Source organism: Rhipicephalus microplus, chromosome X (genome assembly GCF_043290135.1).
Source record: "Rhipicephalus microplus isolate Deutch F79 chromosome X, USDA_Rmic, whole genome shotgun sequence".
In the NCBI taxonomy this organism is placed as follows: Eukaryota; Metazoa; Arthropoda; class Arachnida; order Ixodida; family Ixodidae; genus Rhipicephalus; species Rhipicephalus microplus.
Genome location: NC_134710.1, coordinates 7,406,905 through 7,429,264, shown reverse-complemented (window position 1 = coordinate 7,429,264; position 22,360 = coordinate 7,406,905). Strand labels below are relative to the sequence as shown.

General features: G+C 44.4%; 1 protein-coding gene across 10 annotated transcripts in view; it reads left to right on the top strand.

Annotated features, from left to right (window-relative positions):
* Positions 1-22,360, top strand: part of LOC142777415 (uncharacterized) — a 498,660-nt gene that overhangs the window by 328,090 nt on the left and 148,210 nt on the right. For 6 of the 10 annotated variants that reach the window (XM_075881775.1, XM_075881770.1, XM_075881771.1 and 3 more), the window contains 2 exons: positions 571-600; positions 16,586-16,636. In XM_075881775.1, the coding sequence (XP_075737890.1) occupies positions 571-600; positions 16,586-16,636 (81 nt within the window). The remainder of the gene's footprint in view (positions 1-570; positions 601-16,585; positions 16,637-22,360) is intronic. The other 4 variants (XM_075881769.1, XM_075881776.1, XM_075881773.1 and 1 more) reach the window with 1 other exon arrangement.

The window sequence follows — 22,360 nt, the reverse complement described above, 5'->3', positions numbered from 1 at the left end:
ACAGATAGAAAGAATGACATGCTTAAATCATAAGTGCTTCATTCCCAGCACCTCACAAGGCCGAAACAACCTTCCCCACACGTTCGCTGTTAATCATTCCTACTTTCATAACGTTTCAATAGTGCATAACTAACCAATTATGTAGTTACGTCTTTTCGTAAAGTGTTTTTTTATCTTTCCATGTGAAGCTGTATCATTAGACCAAATATTTTATGTTTTATTCTCAATTTTTCACTTCCTTGTGTAAACACTCAACCCCTGAGGGTATTAAAATCATTGTCTTTGGGCACACGCATTTCACGCATTAATGACGCCTCGCGTGATGACCGCCTGTCTACGTGAGAACATTACATTAGATGCCCGGTGGCAGGTTTTGCCAGAATACTAGTTACACGGTTACACGGTGCTCACTGGCACAAGGAGAAACTCAGATCTGAGTCGCGTTTGCATTTATCGCCGGTACTCTTAGAGAGAGCTCCTCTTTTGCCGGATTGGCAGAACCTGATTTTTTCCGCTCCTTTAGCTGTGTCTCGGTGGTGTGATTGACGGATTCCGTTTGCTTGCTTTCAGGACATCCAGGAACATGAGGATTCAGTGATGGTATGTACGGCGACAATCCACTCCAGTTTTGTCCCGCCTTTCACCCCCGTTCTCGCAATGGAATGTTTTTCGAACGCCGCACTTGTACAGACTCCATTCAAAATAGCGGGTTCAACAATCGGAAGCTCCCGTGGCATACCAATGCACTGTCCACAGTGGGCGACACACGCGGAGACTTTCATAAAAAAATCATGCCTTCAGAAATGCAAAGTCTTCTTTATGCTTCGTGCGCTACGTTAATTACAAGAAGCTTTTAGCTACTCATATTTCCAATATTATTTGCCAGCTACCCACACCCTCTGCCCGCTCGGTCGCGTATCTGGCACATTTACACCATTTTCCAGTCTAAATCATCTTATACGCTGTGGTAATGCACCTGCAGCTATCCACCGGCATAATTCTCATTGAATAGTTCTGTTTCAAAATGACACATGGCTTTGGCCAAGAAGTGAACAAAAAAAAATTAAACAGTGCAAACAGGTGGAACCTACATGCGCAGATTCAATGTGTGCGTTGTCTTGCTGCGGCCCGCTTGCGTTTCATCATACTCACCCAAGCATTCGTTTGAAGAAAGTTTGTGACAGATGGCCAGGCGGAATTCACGCGTTTTACCCCCGTATTCTGGAACGTCCCTTCACTCAACGCTTCACCTTTAGGGCAAGTCACAGCATATCAGCGATAATCTGCTGCGATTTTTGAATAGCGCAGCGTCATTTCTGAGCCGAGCTGTGGTGCAGTTTTCAAATCTGTCAAGCGAATGGTGAAAGTCGAGTCGAGGAGCGTCTGTGAATACAGGGGTACGTCTTTCTAGCAGTTGAAAGCCATAAGCAGAGTACGATCGAACTCGCATTGACAACCGAATATTTATGCTTCCAAAAGGCGAAGAAAAATGTAGGCGATTCTGTAATGGAAGAATGCTTTCCGACTGTGGGCCCCAAAGTCGTGAAATGAAATCCTGGCCATGGCGACCGCATCTCCACGGAGGCCGAGGGCTCGTATACACCCCAGGTAGTTTCCGGAGCCCTCCACTATGGCGTCCCTGATAGTGGTTCTTGAACGTAAAACCTTATAAATTATTATTACGCAAGAATACGCGCAAAAATCAACATTATAGACACACAGCCAACGGGTTTCAGCCTTTTACGAAGTTTTGGCTTCGGCTCTCAACTTGTATCCTAAAAGTATTACACTCGATCTTCTTCAAAAGGAGTTTCTAGGGGGCGGTACATAAAACAAGATGGCGGCGCCCATTGGAGCAAGAGCTGCCCTCTTTGAACCTTTCTAGTCATCGGCCTCAATTATTGAACTTATTAATTTATAAATATTGTTCTTATATAAATTTGCTTCAAGTAATGCCGCTAGTTGCGTATTGCCAAAAAAATAGCTCCGTTTTTTAGATACACAGATAATTTGTTGTGCAGAATGCTTAAAATGATTTTGTCGAAAATTTCGCTCGTATTTTCTGTAGCCACGCAGCGGTAACAGGTATTAGGGACGTTGAAAAGTACACGATTGCGCCATATGTCGAAAGAAAGTCATGTGTTTTGGCCTTTCAGGCGCAACATTCAGGAAAACGTGGCATGAAGACGTAGCAGTGGTGACTTCCTGCAGCAGCGCGATTTAATACGGCACTTGAGTTTTCGGTAATTTAGAGTGCTACGCACGATTGGCCGAGTTTCGCGAAACTCGGTGTCTTTTTGAGGTCTGGCGACACCCCTTTTTAGGTGAGCCAACAGCACAAAAATGTCACATCCACCCCTCAGCGTGCTACTTCTCATTGGTTACGATGGAACCAGTCATCACGTCAAGGACGGTCGACAAATTTGGGCAGTGTTTTCAAACCAGAGACATCTTTTTTCACTTGTTCGTCATTCCACTGAGTGCATAAGCACGCACATGCATTAAATGCGTCACAATCTTTTCCTCATGATATTTATCAAAGGAACGGAATGTAATTTGGAAGCTTTTAATGTCTGTAATAAATTAGTTTTAAAATAATCAGCATGGTGGGCTTCTGAAATTAGTTTGGGCCGAGTGTCTTACTACATCGCAACGGCAGCTAAACCCGAGGTGACGTGTTTATCATCGTGGTCGGCCTGCACAATCTAGCGGGCTCCTCGGCCTTTTCGTGGTCCGAGTTGATCGTCTGCTTGCACACGAGCATGCCCGCTTGGCTTATTGACTATTTGGCTGGACAGTATACTTGGCTAGTAAGGCCAGGACATGCTATGACCAAGCTAATTGCACCAAGTCATGGTAAGGTCCAGGTAATTACACGACATCTCAAGAAGACCATGCTTACGAAGCCATGTAAAGTTAGAATCGGGCTAACTGAAGCATTCCAGTTGGTGATTAAACTAAACCATGCTAAATAACGTGACATTAATCATGAGCACACTATGTAACGCCATGCTAGCTAGTTTTTACTACTGTGATAATACTTAGGATCGTGCTAATCAGGATAATGTTTGATTGATTGTACGGGTGGTTTAACGTTCCGGAACCACCATATAATCATGAGAGATGCCTTGGGATTTCGTTTAATTGTTTGATACGGTTCTTGGCTTTGCTAATTGCTCCCTAGATGATTCCATTTCTATTAAAACTTTATAAATGACGAAAACACAAATCAGTGTTATGGTAATTAGGTCTCAGTCAATTAGTATAACCAAAATTGAGGCAGAGCTGACGCGGTCTTCACTTCGAAGCCGGCTAAGCAGATTATACAAGCAACTTAAAAAGCTGGAAGAAGCTTGGTTATCACAAGCTCCTTTATGGCTTCAGTCTTGCGCAAGTAGAGAATAAAAGCTGATGAAATTATTTTGTACTCTGAGAAGCTCTCGCCTAGCGTTCCCCGCATCAAACGCTTGACAGTCACGCGGATACCTTGTCAGTCTGAAGTTGAACTGTGGCCTTCTCAGAATCAACAAGTTCGTATCCCAGTTCACGTGTCAATCAGTTTGATTGACACACGCCGGCGGGGAAGATCGGGTACGCTCACCCCGTTTGCTCTTGCCGAGAAGCATTACTCACGTCGAGTGGCCGAAAGGCACAATTATTCTACCAGCTTTATCGCGCAGACTGCGCACGCATGCACGCAGAAGTGAAAGCGATGTCACCCCGTGGCTATACGGTGTTTCCATTCAATTTCACCACGCTCACGCCGCATGCACTCACAGTCGCGTTGGCGCGCAACGATGCGAGCGCCCCTGGTGACAACTTGTCCTTACATTTATCTACATCATTTGATAGAAGCGAAACCAGGAGCACGAAAGTGCTGCGCGTGCACCCTTGCTGCCTTCGGGAGTGGAAATTTACATGCTGCAGGTGAAACGAAGGAACCTACAATGTATATGAAAACTGGTAGCGTAACTTCCATCCAAGATGATAGTAGCGCGAGAACAGAACGACGACACAGAGACAAGAAGGACACCCTTCCTGTCCTTCTTGTCTTAACTGACATAACTGACATAACTATCGTCATGTCATACCAACTAGCCCAAGCTGTCACACTTCGAAGTTCCATCGAAGCCTATGGACCCAGTAGTCGGTGGCTCGTTGCCACCGTCGCCATCTATGGGAGGAGGGAACATCTAACAGCAAACAAAAGTAAAAAATAAAAAATGGCGTCAGAACCAGAAGCGACGTCGCGTATATTCGCCCTACATGGCGCGAAATTGAAACTTTTCTTGATTGCTGACCATTTACGTGCCTTTATTAATACGCGATTTTCTTGCGCCTTCTGCGACAATAATAGCATGCGGGAGAGAAGAGGAAAAAAAACTAAGATTGAGGAAGCAAGGTTGTTTTATTAGCCAAATGACGTACAGTATGGCTCACTGTCAGACGGAATACACACGCGCTCGTTGCCGGCGGTCCACGCGGCACTAACTGGCGCCTATATTTGTAATTGCGGCGCATGCGCAGTGAATCGTAATACGCACCCAGTTTCGTGTGATATTTCTCCGCCTGTGCGCATGAAAACGTAGGAAAGCGCTTCCGTATTTTTCCGGCGCACTTTATCTAGCTTTCACTCTGCCCGCTGCTCGTCGGACATCCAGCAAGCTCCAAAATGGTATGGTTTTACTTTTATTGCTGCACTTTTTCGCAAGCTCTCGCTATTCATGCTGTCATATTTTTCACGTACTGCTCGCTACAACTAGCCGCCTTTGATACCAGATAATATTGTTGAAGATTCATGTAGCAGACACACTATGCTCTAGGCTCACATTCACTGCCAAGAAATACCGGCCTATTTAAGAATCGGGACGCCGAGTTGGTATCAGTTGATTTACAGTCCCAGAGCGAGAATCGCCAAGAGACTGTAAATCAACCGATACTTCGCCGCCCAACTACTCGGCTTGCTCGCGCACGCCGAGTAGTTGGACGGCGAAGTAGTAGATGGATTGGGAAACGCACCACCTTGATGAACCAATGCGCATGCGCCGCAGTTGGAAATCTCACCAGCAGTTAGCGATCCACCGACTGCCGGCCACGCGGTAACGTGTTCCCTCTAAGGGTCGACCGTACTGTACTTGCAATACGCATAAGAAACTTCGCAGAGGCAATTGTTAGACAACAGTTCACGAGTACAAAAGTTCAAAAACTCACGTTGCCCAATCATCGAAAACCACTGCAGCGAGACCACAGCTTTGAAAATGGCGTTGGCAGCCATAAGATACAGCCTCTCGTTGCTTAGCTTGTTGTGCTCACCGTCACCAAAGGCGAGGGCATGCCGGCCGTGCGCCAGCGAAAGCAGTCGGCAGTCACATGAGCGGCTATCTACACATTCTGTCAGCTATTTAAGCTATGAAGTGTCACACCAGTAAACAATGGGCAAAACACTGAATGCACTACTCACTAAACCACCACGGAAAAGTGAGCGATGCCTCGTTCACCTGGCAATGCGCCGAACCAAAGAACACGCCGAACTAAACGCAAGCTCTGAAAGCAGATTGCGTGGATACGCCACCCCTCCTCCTTATTTATGGTACTCGACAAAAAATTGACACAATCAATCATTTAGCCAGGTGTAAAATACACCATATAGTAAGTTTACAGTTAAGTTTGTCATATATAAAGTTACGACAAATGGAAGAAAAAAGTTTTGAGTTTTTAGTTTTGGTTGTTTGTCCGCTCCTTACCTAGCCGCGCTTCAATCGTCGGTGGGCGTTGATGCCTGTAGCAATCAGTTTCCAAAACTTCTTGTTCGAAGTTTCGCAACCCATTTGATTGGACCACAGAACCTATCCGAAAGAGGACAAATGCCCATCAACACGTCTGTGGGAGGCGCGTGTTAAGTTGGAAAAAAGATAACGCGACAATCACGGTGACGTCGTTGCCCTTTAAAGAGCTGCCTGAGTAGCGACGCGTAGATATCCGCGCGCGGTGTTGTTCGATAACCACCGCAAACCTCCTACATGCATTTCCAATGCCACGCGCGTTCTTATAGCAGATTTTATCAAAACTGATATCAGGCGCTCCTCTCTGTCTTGATGCCATAACCGCCGGAGAGCAAGCTCGGAGCAAACTCGTCTGCCCCAGAAGCTCGGGCCATCTTATATAGTACCCCTACTTTGCCTTTCATATCTAGATGGCACCGTAGCTGCTTTGCGGTAGCGTTAGCGCGTGAGGCTGGCTTGCGATATATATATATATATATATATATATATATATATATATATATATATATATGATGCTGATGAAGGCCGGTCCCCGGCTGAAACGTAGAAAAAATAAAAAGTTTTCGTTTATTTTTTCGAAACCATGGCCATGCCTGGCCATGGTTTCGACAAAATTAGGGCCACTATTATTCAGTCCGGTTTCAAGACAAATCACGATAGGGAAGTGAGGGAATCCTTCTTGATCCATAAATTTAACACCATTCGTTCAGGTATCAATGAAAACGTAGGAAAGCTCACCTGCCTCGCACTATAACAACACCACTTCTTAGATTAGTAAAATATTTTAGTGTATATTAAAATGTATATTAGTCAACCGTGGTTTCTTTACTTCAGAGCTCTTTTGCATGTCCTGCCAACCATACTGTGCCCCGCGTGTCGATGCGCCAGCAAATTTGAGACTTGTATATTCATGCACCCGTCACATGTCAGTCATGTCAACACAAGGTTCTGACAGATTACCATTTTTTACTTTGATTGTTCTAGCTGCTATACCGAGAGTTCATCACGTGAGCCTATAAAAGCGGCTGCATTGTATAATACCTACGTACTCTGACGAAGGCCGTGCCATGGCCGAAACGTTAGTAAATACGATCCTTTTCTTATGTGCTATCTGCAAGTTAATTCAATATAGAAAATACCCGGACCTGTCGTGCCTTCCCTTCAAGTTCTTCTTCAACCATGGGTCCTGGGACAGCACTGAAGAAAAGAATGATTTTGAAATACCCTGTGCACACTCCTACCACAGCAGTTGTGGGAGATTCACAAACAAAGTATATACATCAATACTTCGACCCCCTCTGCAATGGCGCACCAGCCTTCATTTCGCAGTGTGGTGCTACAATCGGTGATGTGCGTGACTTACTGGATCTAGTGCCCCGCTCAGCATCCTGTCTTATTCTTCATGTTGAGACGGTCGATGTGGCTTCGAGTTCGGGACACGAGGCGTTTGCAAAATACCGCGATCTACTTGAAAGCATTGCGAAAGACCGCCCAGAAATTCGGCGAATTTACGCCACGCTGATACTGCCTAGAAGTGGAAACCGTCGACAAAGGAACTGTAACCTGACATTCGTCCGACGCTGCAACAGAGAAGCATCAGTGTTCAACAACATGCTTCGGAATTTTTGCCGCTATTCCCGGCTAGTTTGCTACCTCGATCATGAAATCGATTGGTTACCACCCACACGCGTCCTCGCAGCAGACGGCCTTCATATGAGCTTCGAGGGTGTGTCGTTGCTTGCAAGCCACATCCGCCACCTGTGCTTCAGGAGACCGGTGGATGCGACATCAGCTGCCTGGTGCGATTCATCAACGAATGACGACTCTCCGCATCGAGTGGATCGAGCTGGGCGACCTTCAGCACCCAGTCATCCTACAACACAGCCAAACTCAAAAAACTACACCGCGCCGACAGCAACCTTCACCCTGACGAGCAAGCCTTCCGTAGCAGAAAACGTCACCTCGAAAGCATCGCGCGCCCACATGAACAAGTTGCAATCTACACAGCCTACGTCTTGCCTACCACCGCCTGCGGTCGTTGCATCACTTTCGCTGTCTCAACCACGCTACGGACTCCGGAACAGGGGCACAACCACGAGAGGAACGAACTGACTAACACAACGCCAGCTGGGTGAGAGTACTTTATCTGTTGGCTCAATGAACTTTTTAAGGACCAGGAAGGTTATAGAAAAACGTACTCGTTGTGAATCGCACATTTCTATGCTTAAAATGTATGTCGCGGCAACAAGTGCTCCTAAAGGTTTACAACTAAAACTGCAGCCGGCCACATCAGAGATGTCAAAGAAAAACCTGTCAAGGTGGCACAACACCTTAAATCGGGCGTCTGTTGAACTAACCAGCATACTTATTAGCCATTATGAATCATCAGAAAAAGGTCTGCGGAATCAGGAAAAACAGCTTGTGCAATCCTCTCAGTTTACGACTGAAGAATTAAAAACTCTCGAATTATATCGGTCACAGAAGTTAGCCGAGCTGGATGCTAAAAAGTCAAAGAAGGTCGCGCGTGACAACTTAGGAAAAAAGGAATGCTCCCGACGAGGAAACATTCTAACTACAGCTGAAATGCGCCAGCCCGAGCTGGAAAGTAAATCTTCTGGACAGGATAACATCATAAATTTGTCATGTTACGATCTATCAATTGAGGAACGTAGTGTGTTATCTCGAGGACTTAATTTTTGCCCTGCAACAGGAGGCTATAGTGAATTTCAGTTGGTGAAGGATCTTCACAATTTCGAACGTAACATGCGCCTCCGTGAGTACTTTCATGATCGGTCCTCGGCTTACAATACCGATAGCTCATCATTGCCATCTTACAAGCATTGGACACCCCCCTCCCAAAGAGACAAATGTCTGGACCTTTATATCAGAGCTGTACAACGCGATGTCATGCAGGCATATAAAGAACGTACACCATTGCACCGCAACCTTACTGACAGAGAGCAACAAGCAATTGAATCCCTCGCTAGTCGTAATGACATAATTATAAAACCTGCAGATAAAGGAGGCGCCATTGTTGTAATGGACAGAAGCAAATATATCAGCGAAGGCCATAGGCAGCTCAGTGATGCATCATATTACAAGCGGCAAGATCATGACCCAACAAACGAGTTCAAAGATATTGTTCGTGATACTTTGACTGCGCTCTTTAATAATAAAGAAATGAGCTATGGCACTCTGAAATCCCTAATACCGTTGAGCCCAGTAGCTGGCAGGTTTTACCTTCTTCCCAAAATTCATAAGAGAGATAATCCCGGTAGACCGATAATTTCTGGTATTGGAACAGTGACTGAGAACCTTTCCCGTTATGTAGACAGCCTCATCAACACCATTCCGTCCAGCTTTTCTTCTTACATTAAAGATACCAATCACTTTCTATCAGATATCGTTGACCTACAGGTTCCTCAAAATTCGTTTCTCGTTACGTTAGATGTCACGTCACTATATACTAATATCCCTCACTCAGATGGCATCGAGGCAGTTATCTGCGCGTACAACGATTGCGACGCCAACAAACCAGTTTCAGCATCTACGTTAGCTACGTTGCTTAAGCTCATTCTTGAACTTAAAAATTTCGAATTTGATGGGACACATTATGTTCAAGTTAGCGGTACATATATGGGCACAAGAATCGGACCAAACTACGCAAACATATTTATGGGACTCCTTGAAAACAAATTTCTTGCAAATTGTGAATATAAGCCATTTTACTATAAGCGGTTCATTGACGACATTTTCCTAATCTGGCACCATAGTGAATCGCAACTTCTTTCTTTCATAGCAGATCTTAACAACGCCCATCCGGCGATTTCTTTTTCGCACTCATATTCACCTGTGAACATAAACTTCCTTGATGTCATGGTCACTCTACGTAACGGGAAGCTGATAACTAATCTTTACAGAAAACTCACGGATAGGCAGCAATATCTTCACTTTAGCAGTAGTCACGTGAAACACAACAAAACTAGTATTCCCTACAGCCAAGCAGTCCGTTTTAAAAGAATATGCTCTGATAGCAGCGAATTTTCCCGCCACTGCGAACAACTTCGGAGCGCGCTCGAAAAACAGAGCTATCCGGCCAGCATAATCACAGACGCCATCAAACGTGCCGAAGAGCTTGACCGTTCAGACCTGCTGAGTACTAACAAAAGACCCAAAGACTGTTCGTGGACTAATCTAATTTTGACACATGCGGCCTCAACTCCAAATGTTAACCATATCTTAAAGAAACATTTCAACATTTTATTACAGAGCGAGCGGCTCAAAGGAATCTTTACAGAACAACCACGCGTGGTCTACCGGCGGTCGCGGAACCTTCGTGATTTACTAACCTCATCTAAAACCATGTGTTCACATCATGAAGGCTGTCATCCCTGCAACAAACCACGTTGCAAAGTGTGCGCGCACATGACATCTAAAACAGTTTTAAGTACATCGTCCAGTTTTTCTTTAAAGATAAATGGGAACTACACGTGTGATAGTATAAACGTCATCTATCTTCTCGAGTGTTCAACATGCGGAGCTCAGTACCTAGGTCAAACAGAGACAAGTTTCAGAATTCGTTTTAATAATCACCGTGCACATGCTGTAAGCCTCTCTAATCTACCGCTGTCGAAGCACGTCAGTATGCCTGGCCATGGTTTCGACAAAATTAGGGCCACTATTATTCAGTCCGGTTTCAAGACAAATCACGATAGGGAAGTGAGGGAATCCTTCTTGATCCATAAATTTAACACCATTCGTTCAGGTATCAATGAAAACGTAGGAAAGCTCACCTGCCTCGCACTATAACAACACCACTTCTTAGATTAGTAAAATATTTTAGTGTATATTAAAATGTATATTAGTCAACCGTGGTTTCTTTACTTCAGAGCTCTTTTGCATGTCCTGCCAACCATACTGTGCCCCGCGTGTCGATGCGCCAGCAAATTTGAGACTTGTATATTCATGCACCCGTCACATGTCAGTCATGTCAACACAAGGTTCTGACAGATTACCATTTTTTACTTTGATTGTCCTAGCTGCTATACCGAGAGTTCATCACGTGAGCCTATAAAAGCAGCTGCATTGTATAATACCTACTTACTCTGACGAAGGCCGTGCCACGGCCGAAACGTTAGTAAATACGATCCTTTTCTTATGTGCTATCTGCAAGTTAATTCAATATATATATATATATATATATATATATATATATATATATATATATATATATATATATATATATATATATATATATATATATACCAAGAAGTGGAGGACGGGCAAAACGAAAACTTTTTATTTTTTCTACGTTCCAGCCGGGGACCGGCCTTCATCAGCATCATCATATATATAGCATATATAGCATCATAAATATTTATATATATATATATATATATATATATATATATATATATATACTAACATACAATAATGCCAATAACTTGCTCATGGCAAGTTATTTTTTCACCCACTTTTGTTTCTTCTTATTGACATTACATTGGTTGTAGTAACTTCCCCTATACATTCCTTGGCATTATTGTCAGTTAGATCTTTTTAATGTTGTGTCAAAACATGGAGAAATGAGCCCTTAGGTATACATTTCTTTTTCTGTTCTCGTGTGTGTGCGTGTGCGTGTGCGTGTGCGTGTGTGTGTGTGTGTGTGTGTGTGTGTGTGTGTGTGTGTGTGTGTGTGTGCGTGCGCGCGCGCAAATACTAAATACTAGTACAGATGTTCTTGGCTCGTTTTTCCACGGGTTTATAAATGTATACAAAGACAGCCACCTTGATCGGGGCGAATGGTGATCATCCAGGTGGCCGTGGTACAAAGAGTCGTCAACGACACTTCAAAGTAGCGATCTCGTAGCATCGGCCAGTGCTGGCCCTTGCATATGGCCAGCACCTAAATTTCGGGGCGTCATGCAGGTCACAGTAAACACGTTCGACTCCGAATTCTTCGGTTCGTCGTTCCTTGTAGCTTGAAGAATAGTAAACGTTGGCTCTTTTGAGTGCTTCTCTACATGTCTTCATTGCATCGCTTGCGTGAAATTGGGGGACACCAGCGTAACAAAGGTATCTTCAGGTGGGGAATGCATGTGCATTTCATGGGCCAATGTTGTGGAGCAGTTTTCGTTACTTATACTGTGAGCTGCACGCGTCTCGATGGAGCCGCGCGTTCTCAGTTGTTCGAGACCACTTGTGTGTGGTCTAGGCCTGCCTTCGTACAGAACCCCTCACTGACGAGGCCGAGCCACTGAGCAACATATCTTCATTATTTCGAGACATCACCGACTGTCGGAGGCTCGCGCTCCGCGTGACTGTGTCTGTCGTTCTCGTCTACTACCGGCGCGCTCACCGCTGCTGCTCCCGTAGCATACAAAGGTTGCACACACAGCTGTCCATAGGAATCAGTGTGTGCAGGGCCCATTTTCAGGAGGGTAGTAGGAGCGAGGGTTCATCGCAGCGCCAACTCTCCCTTTAGAATGTGAAAAGCGCTGCACACAACTTCGCTCCCCCCCCCCCCCCCCCCCCCATTAGAGTCAATGTGCATGACAGACTTTGACTCCCCTCCCCCTCAGGCCATTATTTGAGGCGCTCGCCCCCCCACGCCCCCCTCCCTTTATGCACGCCTTTGTAGATCCTACACTTAAAAGGACATTGTAACGCGCCTACACTAAGTGCATTTCATGCATGCGTACTCTCGCGAGCCAAACGCAAGGCCAGCAGCGCCTTCTGAGCATTGTAACTATAGCTATATCCACAGCTCTTATTCGCAACTTGCACTTGAGCGCGGCACAAAGTAGTTCTTTAACTGAAGCTTAGGTTTCAGCTGTTATCGCACTCAGAGACGAACTATACAGCTTTACTAGTAAACATGTACTGCGATACGTCACACAAATGCGTTAAAATAATGCCTAATGCGTGCCTCAATGTCAAGCACAACCACCACTAATTCAGAAGTGACAGGTCTCTTGCCAAAAAAACTAGGGGACCCTATAAAGGTTTGCCTTTAGTAGTTGAACGCGATAGCGACATTCTGCTACTGGTGCATACTTCAAACACTTAGTGCATGAAACCTTTTCAAATTCGCGATGTACCCACTCTACGTGACCCTAAGGGAATAGATTCAGTATCGTGTGTGTCTTTTGTAGTGTGGTATCAGCTTTTAAATGCAGAGCTATTATGATAATCACATGTTCTGACGCCCGCTGGCAATGCACGTTTGTACCATGCATTATTACGGCAATATTTCACGTTGCATTGTAGGACGCGTGTGTTTGTGAAGCATGAAAGCTGTTTCCACTGAATTCCCAAGCAGAGGAAGTTCTTTTCACTGTTTTAACAAACAGAGGCGTGGCCGTGTGGCAGAACATGCGCATGGCACGTAAATGACTGGGGTTCGATCCCCACTCGAACCCAAACAGTCTTGGTGTGGTCCCCACTCTATCCAAGGTTTTTTAGAGGCGAAGCTCCCAAAGGCGTGGGTCTGTCCATCCTTTGTATGTATGTGTGTATGTGTGTATGTATGTGTATGTGTGTGTGTGTGTACGTACGTACGTACGTGTGTGTATGTGTGTGTGTGTGTGTACGTACGTACGTACGTGTGTGTATGTGTGTGTGTGTACGTACGTACGTACGTGTGTGTATGTGTGTGTATGTGTTTGTACGTACGTACGTACGTGTGTGTATGTGTATGTGTACGTACTTACGTATGTGTATGTGTACGTACGTACGTACGTGTGTGTATGTGTATGTGTACGTATGTGTGTATGTGTGTGTGTACGTACGTGTGTATGTGTGTGTACGTATGTGTGTATGTGTACGTACGTACGTATGTGTGTGTATGTACGTACGTATGTGTGTATGTATGTATGTATGTACGTACGTACGTATGTACGTGACCGCCTATAGTTCCACCATTGTCAGCTGCATGCCCACTGTATACTTCGTCCTTACAAATATCCCACTAAGCCCTATTACCGATCCACCTCTTCACCGACCATGAAGCAAATACTGTTGAGAGTAGCCAAAATGAAATGCAAGATGGTCGTGTACATGTATCCAGGTGCGTGTTAAAGAACCATAGATTGTCTCACAGTGTCAATTTCTTGTTTGTACGTGGCCACGTATAGTTATACCTTTGCAAACTGCCCACTACTTCGTCCTTGCAAACATCCCACTATGCCCCATCACCAATCCATCACTTCACTGACCATACAGCCGTTATAATGAATGGGGAATGGAAGCGACGTATGGCTACCACTTACGAGTTGTAGAATGTCTTGTATAAGTATATAGTATTTGTATACATAACCCTCCAGCGCTTCGCCCCACTCATCATCATTCACTCCGTGAATATGCTGTGATTTTTTAACATTAACTTGTTTTATTTGCTTCATTCTTCATTTTTCGGACACGCATAAGATGATGATTTTTCACTAACAACCAAGCAAGCCAGCACCAAAACTGACGCCTACGCTGGAGGTTCAGCGAAACGAGCTCTTTAACGCTGTCGCGGTAATACAAGAGTTAATTCACATGAACGTCCATGTGCACTTGATACTCCTTTAGCAAAGATGATGTAGCACTATTGAAGAAATGCAATATTGCCGTTTTCCTCAATGAAACAGCGGTTGTTTAAAAAGTAACCAGTCTTTTGAATCGCTGGTATACAACACGCACATACGTTGACAGGTTGGCTTGTTTCTCCTTGAGCATTTAGAAAACCTAACAGAGAAACACGAAGACTGTAGCGAACAAGCACAAAACTAGAAAAACCTAGCACAGTTAGCACTGCGTCATCCTTAATTGGGCTGGAACCGGTTCCTGCCCTCGGCAAGTTATCTTTCCACTCACTTTTCTTTCTTCACATGTACCTTATAAAATTTGGTCTAATAGCCTCCCCTATATTGTCTGTTAGATTTCATATATATATATATATATATATATATATATATATATATAGAGAGAGAGAGAGAGAGAGAGTATATATATATATATATATATATATATATATATATATATATATATATATATATATATATATATATATATATATATAGAGAGAGAGAGAGAGAGAGGAATGCTATCTATATAAGAACTGTTTACGCCGGCAGATAAGAATATGTAAAGTAATAGCAGCTTTATGTACTAAATGTAGGCCTGCATATACACACGCGTCCGCCACTGTGGATCGGTGTGTGAGGTGCTCGGCTGCTCACCCGAAGTTCACAGTATTGATCCCGGCCATGGCAGCAGCATTTCTGTAGAGGCGAAATGGTAGAGGCGATGCATAACCACATCCACGGCCACTACCATTTTCTTTCATACTTTTGACACGAGATCGCTAAAATACCCGGAGCTCTCCTCTACGGTGTCTCTCATAGTCATATGATGGTTTTGGTACGTAAAACCCCAAATATTATTAATATAATATTGCCTATGTACACAATCTTCCACAAAAATTACGCTTTCACCCTCGTTCCTGCTGTATAAACCGGTGATTCTGTATTGCGAAACGGTCCTTTATGAGCAAGCTGAAAATGCACACTGGTAATTGTGCCATCGTGCTTCTTATTGAAGCTAGTGTGAGTAGACAGCAATTTATTAGCTGGTCAGCAAGCTCAGCAGTGACTCCTATCAATTACATAAATGACAAGCAAGAAGCACTATCGGCGAAAAAAGCAAATCCTAATGAGTTCTTCGGAAGTGTAAACCTACTTTGAGAAAAGTCTTTTCAGATAGCAACAAACATTTCATCAAAATGAAATGGGGCATTTGGTCTCACTTCAGACATTTTTATGCCGTCATTTTACTGCTATAGATTGTGGAGATTTATAACAGCAAATTTGCGAAAGTATCGATTTATGTTACGATACAATTGGAAAGTATCGTATCGAATGCTGTTTTGCGCATGTATGTTGTATCTGTATCTCCAGTACTTTTTATCTCAGTGTCTTATATTTTATCGCGATATGTTTTCAGGGTATCTTTCTCCTGCCCTGGTCGAAATATCTTGCGACATATGTATAGCGGATTGTTGTTGAGTCGGAAGCGCTCACTGCATGTGGTGTTTTACTGTGCGTATGCTTGTATATGCGTTTATGTCTACGTATTATGCATGTGTCGCCCTTCGACGTTGATTTAGTTGTAAATTCTGCGGCCCATGAGATTATGAAAAAAAAACGCGAAAACTGGGTTGTAGGAGTAAATAAATATTACTTGATAAGCCTGAAGAAGGTATCGACTGAGTTACAGAAATCATGCACCCTCTGAAACCACCTAAATTTTTGTAAATACAATAACAAATTATTCTGGCTGTACTCGCTAAAAAACGTAAAATGGGCTGAAATATTACTACAGTTTCTACTTTCTAAAGCTTCGTGAATTCGAGTAACTCTGTACTGAAACTGGCCAGTAGTAAAAAAAAAACACTTCCCAAAACAGATTGCGCAAGGGAAAGCACTTTACCCGCTATTCGAGTGTTATTTGTTCATACTGCTTAGCATATCTACAGCCGTGGCCACATCTGTGTGGAGCGCCCTAACAGCTGGTCTTTTTTTAAGGTTTTCGCTCTGTGGGGCGACACGTTGAGGCCCTTTCGGGCTCTGACGTGGTGTGCCAGGATCAAGACGGATGACGGCTGGGCGACACTGCCTCAGGGTATCACCCCGCAGAGCGAAAGCGCGTGTTCTATGCAGATGTGGCCGTGGCTGTTGAAGGTGCCAGCATGAAATCAGGTCTTCGGACATTCTTGAGACGACTAAAATGTGCTTCGCTACCTTCTCTCATTGCCTTTGCAGAAAATGCAAGTCATGACGAAGAACTGCGGCAAGCTCACAGTTCATGTACAGGTGAGCGTCGTTTCTTTCCTATAAAACAATTGACCATCGTTTAAATATTAGTTTAAGCATTTATATGCGCTGATAACGGCGCAAATTAAATAGACTCGTATATGCACGCTTTCTTTAGGATATTGTATATGAAAGATTGTAAAAAGTATGATGAAATACGCTCAATTTACCCTCGTACTTACTGCACGTGAAAATTCAGGTCAAACATGCTAAGGCGAGTTTAATTTGCTGTAGTTCACACCATGGTCTCGATCCACAATACAAACTACCTCTCGGTCTCTCCTCACTCATAAAGAGATGGGGCTGAGCAAAGCACCTACACCTTGGAAAATCCGTATACTGTTTTGAAACCATCTTGTCGGTGAAGGAATAGATATCGCTGACCGCGAGAAAGCGCGCTTGTTTAACCGAAGAGGCATCTCGATTCCGAAAGATGACGTGCTTCAACTAATATGACGTGCCTTGGGTGTGTGTTATTAGTTTAAAACGCATAGACCTGTGCGTGTTATTAGTCGAAACTCCTCATCTCTTTCAATCGAGATGCCGAAAGTACCCGGAAGGAGCGTGGTTTTTCGGTGCAACAAGCGCACCTTTCAAGGTCACTCAGTACACTTATATATAATAATAGAAGGGTAAGCGAGGACATTGGCCCCTGCGACTGATGACCCTAGATATCTTGAAAGTATTCTGCACGCGCACGTTTTACTACTCAATTTCTGGCTGGCGTGGTTCGTACGGCACGCTGAACCCTCCACTGGCTCGCTGTAGCCGCGTTAACATCAATGCGCGCGCTTGTTAGATCGGCTTCTTCAAGCTATAAACGAGATTTTGTCGCTTAAAAACTACCAGGAGAAAAGTAAGCTTCAGAAAGAACACAGTGGTAGATAGGTTATTTATTGCATTTAAATAAATACAAGTGGAAGCACTTCAATAAATGAGTACCAACTAGCGGTTGAACAGTTTACCCCCGACTCTGCTTTGGCTGCCCGTTACGCGGAGGTGTGTTAAGCACCTATAGGCCGCGTGCACTGGTGTCTCAAAGCTGACATGCAGTGCCACTGCGGCCGCTGGCGGCGAAATTTGTCTGTTTTGTCCGCACGGCCACGCCTGGCCGCAGCAGATTGGCAATGATTCCTACCAGTGAAATGATGTGTATGCAGCGAAAACAAAGTTGACTTCTATCTGCAATTATTGCGTATTTGGATATCTTAATATTTGTAAGAACACGGCCGGGAAAATGACGAATGTGCAATTTTATCATCGCTCCCTAAAAATACTACGAGGCCGATAGGCGAAACTGTTGGATTGTAGCTATCCGGAAAAACGCTGCCTGTGTTGGCATGGTTTCTTTCGGTTTCTCTCGGCGTCACTGGCGAAGCGGGAGGTGGGGCCACAACCCATCCACTGCCCCTTGCCCCGATTTTATTAAATTGTACATGCGCAATATGCACGCACACATACAAAACAATGCATGCACGAGCTCACATGAAGTCCTCTGAAGAAAAAAAAAAAAGCTTCTGGCTACGCTGCTGTTTTAGGTACACAGTGTGGGTTTCTTTGTTTCTTTGATTATATTTAGCCCGAATGGAGATTGGTGGCAACAAGTGTGACGCAAAGCGTTTCGTCGGCTCTGCACATCTGTTGGGCTTAAGGACCTCAGGATCGGCTTTATGATCGTTTGACCTAGACGAAGAACACAGAACATTTTAAGAAATAGGATTCGTGAGATGTAAAAAGACGCTCACAATTGACTGATGAGCTTTTTTTTTTTGTCGAACGCTGGTCATCGGCTTCTGCTAAGCACATGGCTGGTCACTAGGTTTTGTGCATTGGTGGTTGTTGACATAAAGCCATGCATGCAGGTGTAATGGGCTTGTACAATTTTCTTTCGTCCGCTGATAACTGAAAAAGTACGCAGACGATGTATGCCTGTACAGACGTAAGTGTTTTCAGACAATCCAGAGAACGGAAAAAGCCTGCTCAAGTGTGCTTGCCCAGAAAACAAAATTCCTACGAGGGTTTCGTTCCACGTAATCGGCTACTGCGTAATCGACCATTTACCCCAGCTAGTTTGTCTATGAAAAACTAGATGGCGCCACCGCAACAAAGTGCCACTGTATAGCTAGGTGGCTTGAGCCACCGCCCGATTTAAAGGACACAGCCGGATACATCTATCTATACATCCATTCAGCCGTGGCCTTCCTTCTCCTCGGTGGTGCCATATTTCGTTCCTCCATGGGCGGCGTGGCCGCGATGAGGCGTGTCGCGGACGTTGCTTTGCAGCCCATAGCGAGAAATGGTTATGGTAGTTATTCTTGAACAAGAAAGAAAGGACCTAATTTCTGTCAGCCATAAGGCGACATGGCGCAGAGCCTAAGAGAAAACGAGAAAAAAAATTGGCTCCGTATCTGCATGTTTCTCTGCAAATGTCGTCGAAAGACGATAGTCTTGCGTCTGCAGAGAGTGAACAAAATGTTTATTCGGTTTTCTGTGCGAGAAAATCGGTTAATTGTATTCTGGAAGCGCTGCGTTGGAGAGTCTCGATCCGTGCAGCGAAGGCGAACGAGCGCATCGAGGCACGCTAGGCAAGAGCGCCATCTGGCACTTATCTTCGAAAATGAAGAAAGACGTGAGTGCCCGGGAAGAAAGATGCGCGCCGTTTGATAAACAGGGCTAAAAATAAAAAAAACGGTAGTTTCATGCGGTTTTTGTCCTTTTATCGCTGCTAATGTGTTACTTCAACTATTCCAGCTTTCTGTGAATGCGCGTCGATCTTACATAGAACAAGCTACATGCCAGGCTTCCGTTGAAAGTATTTTCTTTCAGCTGCCAAGAAAAAAAAAAAGTTTGCTAACTTACACGCCATTTGCACGACACACTTTCCGAAAATTTTTGTCGGACCGACAGCACTGTAGAGTTCTTTCATCACAATCAACATAACTAGCAGCGTACTCGCCGATGAAGCGAACTACTTCGTCTAAAGTATTCCTGAACGTTTTGTGTTCGTTTGTAGCCGCAAAACAGCAAGCGGGGCTCGTTTTGCGTGGCCATTGTCACGCACACATGTTCAGGCTACGCTCCGAGAAGGAAACAGGAACAAAATGCACAAAATTGCCACATTGGCGCTGCACACACTGAGAATGGAGGCGCCATCAAGTTAGTGTGATAGGCCAGTAATGTAGGCAGCATACAGTTTACATTAAAATTTCTTTCGTTGATTGTGGTCCCAATGAGCACAAAGAAAGTAGCAACAGAATTAGTAGATTCCACGTACTGTGGGAATGAAAGACGTGCTAAGCACGAATGAGGAAGGTAGAATTCCCACATTAAAATCGGTACAACTATACAAACTGGACGTAAATTATGCCATTCATAACTTATGTGTCATGAATATCATGTTTGTGTCTGCCATTTGTGCTCGTTGTCCATTCACATCACGTAATATCAAATTTGGTATATGTGAAGCTAGCGAAACGGCCGTGAGAGCGCTATGAGTGTAGCATGTAGTCATGGTTACGTCAGACGCATGTCATGATTATCATGTTTAGACGCGTGATTTATTTTCGTCGTGTATTCATGTCACTTAATACCAAAATTTGTATATATGAAGCTAGCGAAACGGCCGTGAGCACATCATCAGCATGGCATGTAGGGATGTTCTTACATGACATGCGTGTGATGATTATCATGTTTGCACCAGTCATAAGCCATTATATTTCATTCATGCCATGTAATACCAAATTTGGTATATTTAAAGCTAGCAAAACGACCGCGAGTGTCTAATGAGCGTGGCATGTAATCATGTTGTTACATGACGCGCATATGATTGTTATCATGTTTGTATCAATCATATACTTTCATCATCCATTCACGTCACATAATACCAAAGTTCGTATAGGAGAAGCTAGTGAAATAGCCGTGAACGCACTCTGAGCGTAGCATGTAGTCAAGTTTTACATGACACACATTTCATGTTAATCATGTTTGGATGTGTCATTTATATTCGTCGTCCGTTCATGTCCCGTAATACTAAATTTGGTATGTGTGAAGCTAGCGAAACGGCCTCGAGTGCGTCATGAGCATTGCATGTATTCGTGGCCTTACATGACATGCATGCCATGATTATCATGTTTGCCCCAGCCATATACCTTCGTCATCCATTCACGTCCCGTAATACCCAAGTTTGGTATTCGCATTGCCCATGGCCTATAGGTGGTGCGCCGTGCAATCTAAGATGGCTGCGGAATGATCATCAACCCGTGAACTTCTATAAGAAAAGATAGGATGCATAGACGTACTTCCCGTGCCACTTTCAGCGCTGAACTCTCGATCTTCAAATGATTGTTTATTGAACTGAAGTACTTTCCCAACCAATAGGAACTGCTGAATTTTCGCTACCTCATTTCTCGCCGCAGGGTAAAGGGTGGTGGTGCCAGCTGATTGACCGCGTATCGACGATACATTGTATAATCCTGTACCTGCTACAGAAAACTGCGCGAACCAGAATTCCCGTATGAACTGAATGGCACTCCGAGATCATTTGTGCCGAGCCTGTCTGGCGGATTTGCCGCAGTAGTAGACCACTAGCGAATAGCGTGCCTTCACGGCTCCCCAGGCTCCACAGGAACGAATGTTTAACGTAGCGATGTTTTGCAAACACATTACGCCGTCGTTACTTGCGCTGTAAGCATCAAGTTGTTGCTTCCTCAACGGAACACAAGCATTTACCTTCCAATGGGATAGCACTTGTGTCACAGCCATGATCATACACAGTGCGCAATTCCCTCCACTGGTATGTTGCGGGTTTCATCAGCGCGATCGAAACAAGGACATCGAAACGAATGCACGCGTACGCTTTTCGCAACGTCCAAATTGCGAAAATTTGTTGAACAACCACGTCGTTCGAACGACACCAGTGAAGTGCAGGAGAAGTAAGCGTGGAACGTAGCCGTAGCTGCATATTTCATTGCCCTAACCATTTAGTTTCGCTGGTCGAGCTCGAGCGTCTTGGCGGCATGTGGCGCTTTATAATATACACTGTAATTAATTGAGATACATCAATGCACAAGAAAAATGTATTCTTTTATTTTGAGCTTGCTGAAGGATATTGTGCAATAAATACAATCAAAGTTACTTACGAGTGTTAAAAACCATTAACGCACGACGGGACGTGAAGTGCAACTCTCTGCTTGTGAGCCAGCAGCTGATCTTCCATCGTCACTGTCCTCTCAGTGCGTTGACAAACATCTACGTCCTGTGAAAAGTCCTCGACGTCAAGACAGTTTCTTTGACCATCACTGCTGAAAGTAATCTGAGCAATTTTCTCCGCCAAACAGCTTCGATAGCACCAACAACGCGTCATTCACCTCGCATAACATCCACATGGCGTCACTCACCACGTTTATCTGGGGGTGCGGAGAAGAGATCATTTCGCTCTGATCCGGCGGCAAGAAAGAAATCACTTTCAGTGTGCTGCCATCTATAAACGGCTGTAAAAAACAAGCGACTCAGCATAGGGCAAAGTTTGGAAGCGCAAATCGCGAGCCTGCGCTACTTTCCGCATGCAATGAATGTAATGGGATTCATGCACTACAAAAGCACTGACGAATGCTATACGCATGGAAAACAAGGCAGTTTTAACTGAAACGGTCATATGTTAAGATTTAACTATCCAAAGTGGCTGCAGAAAATCTCGCTAAGCTGATATGTGTACTCTGCGGGATG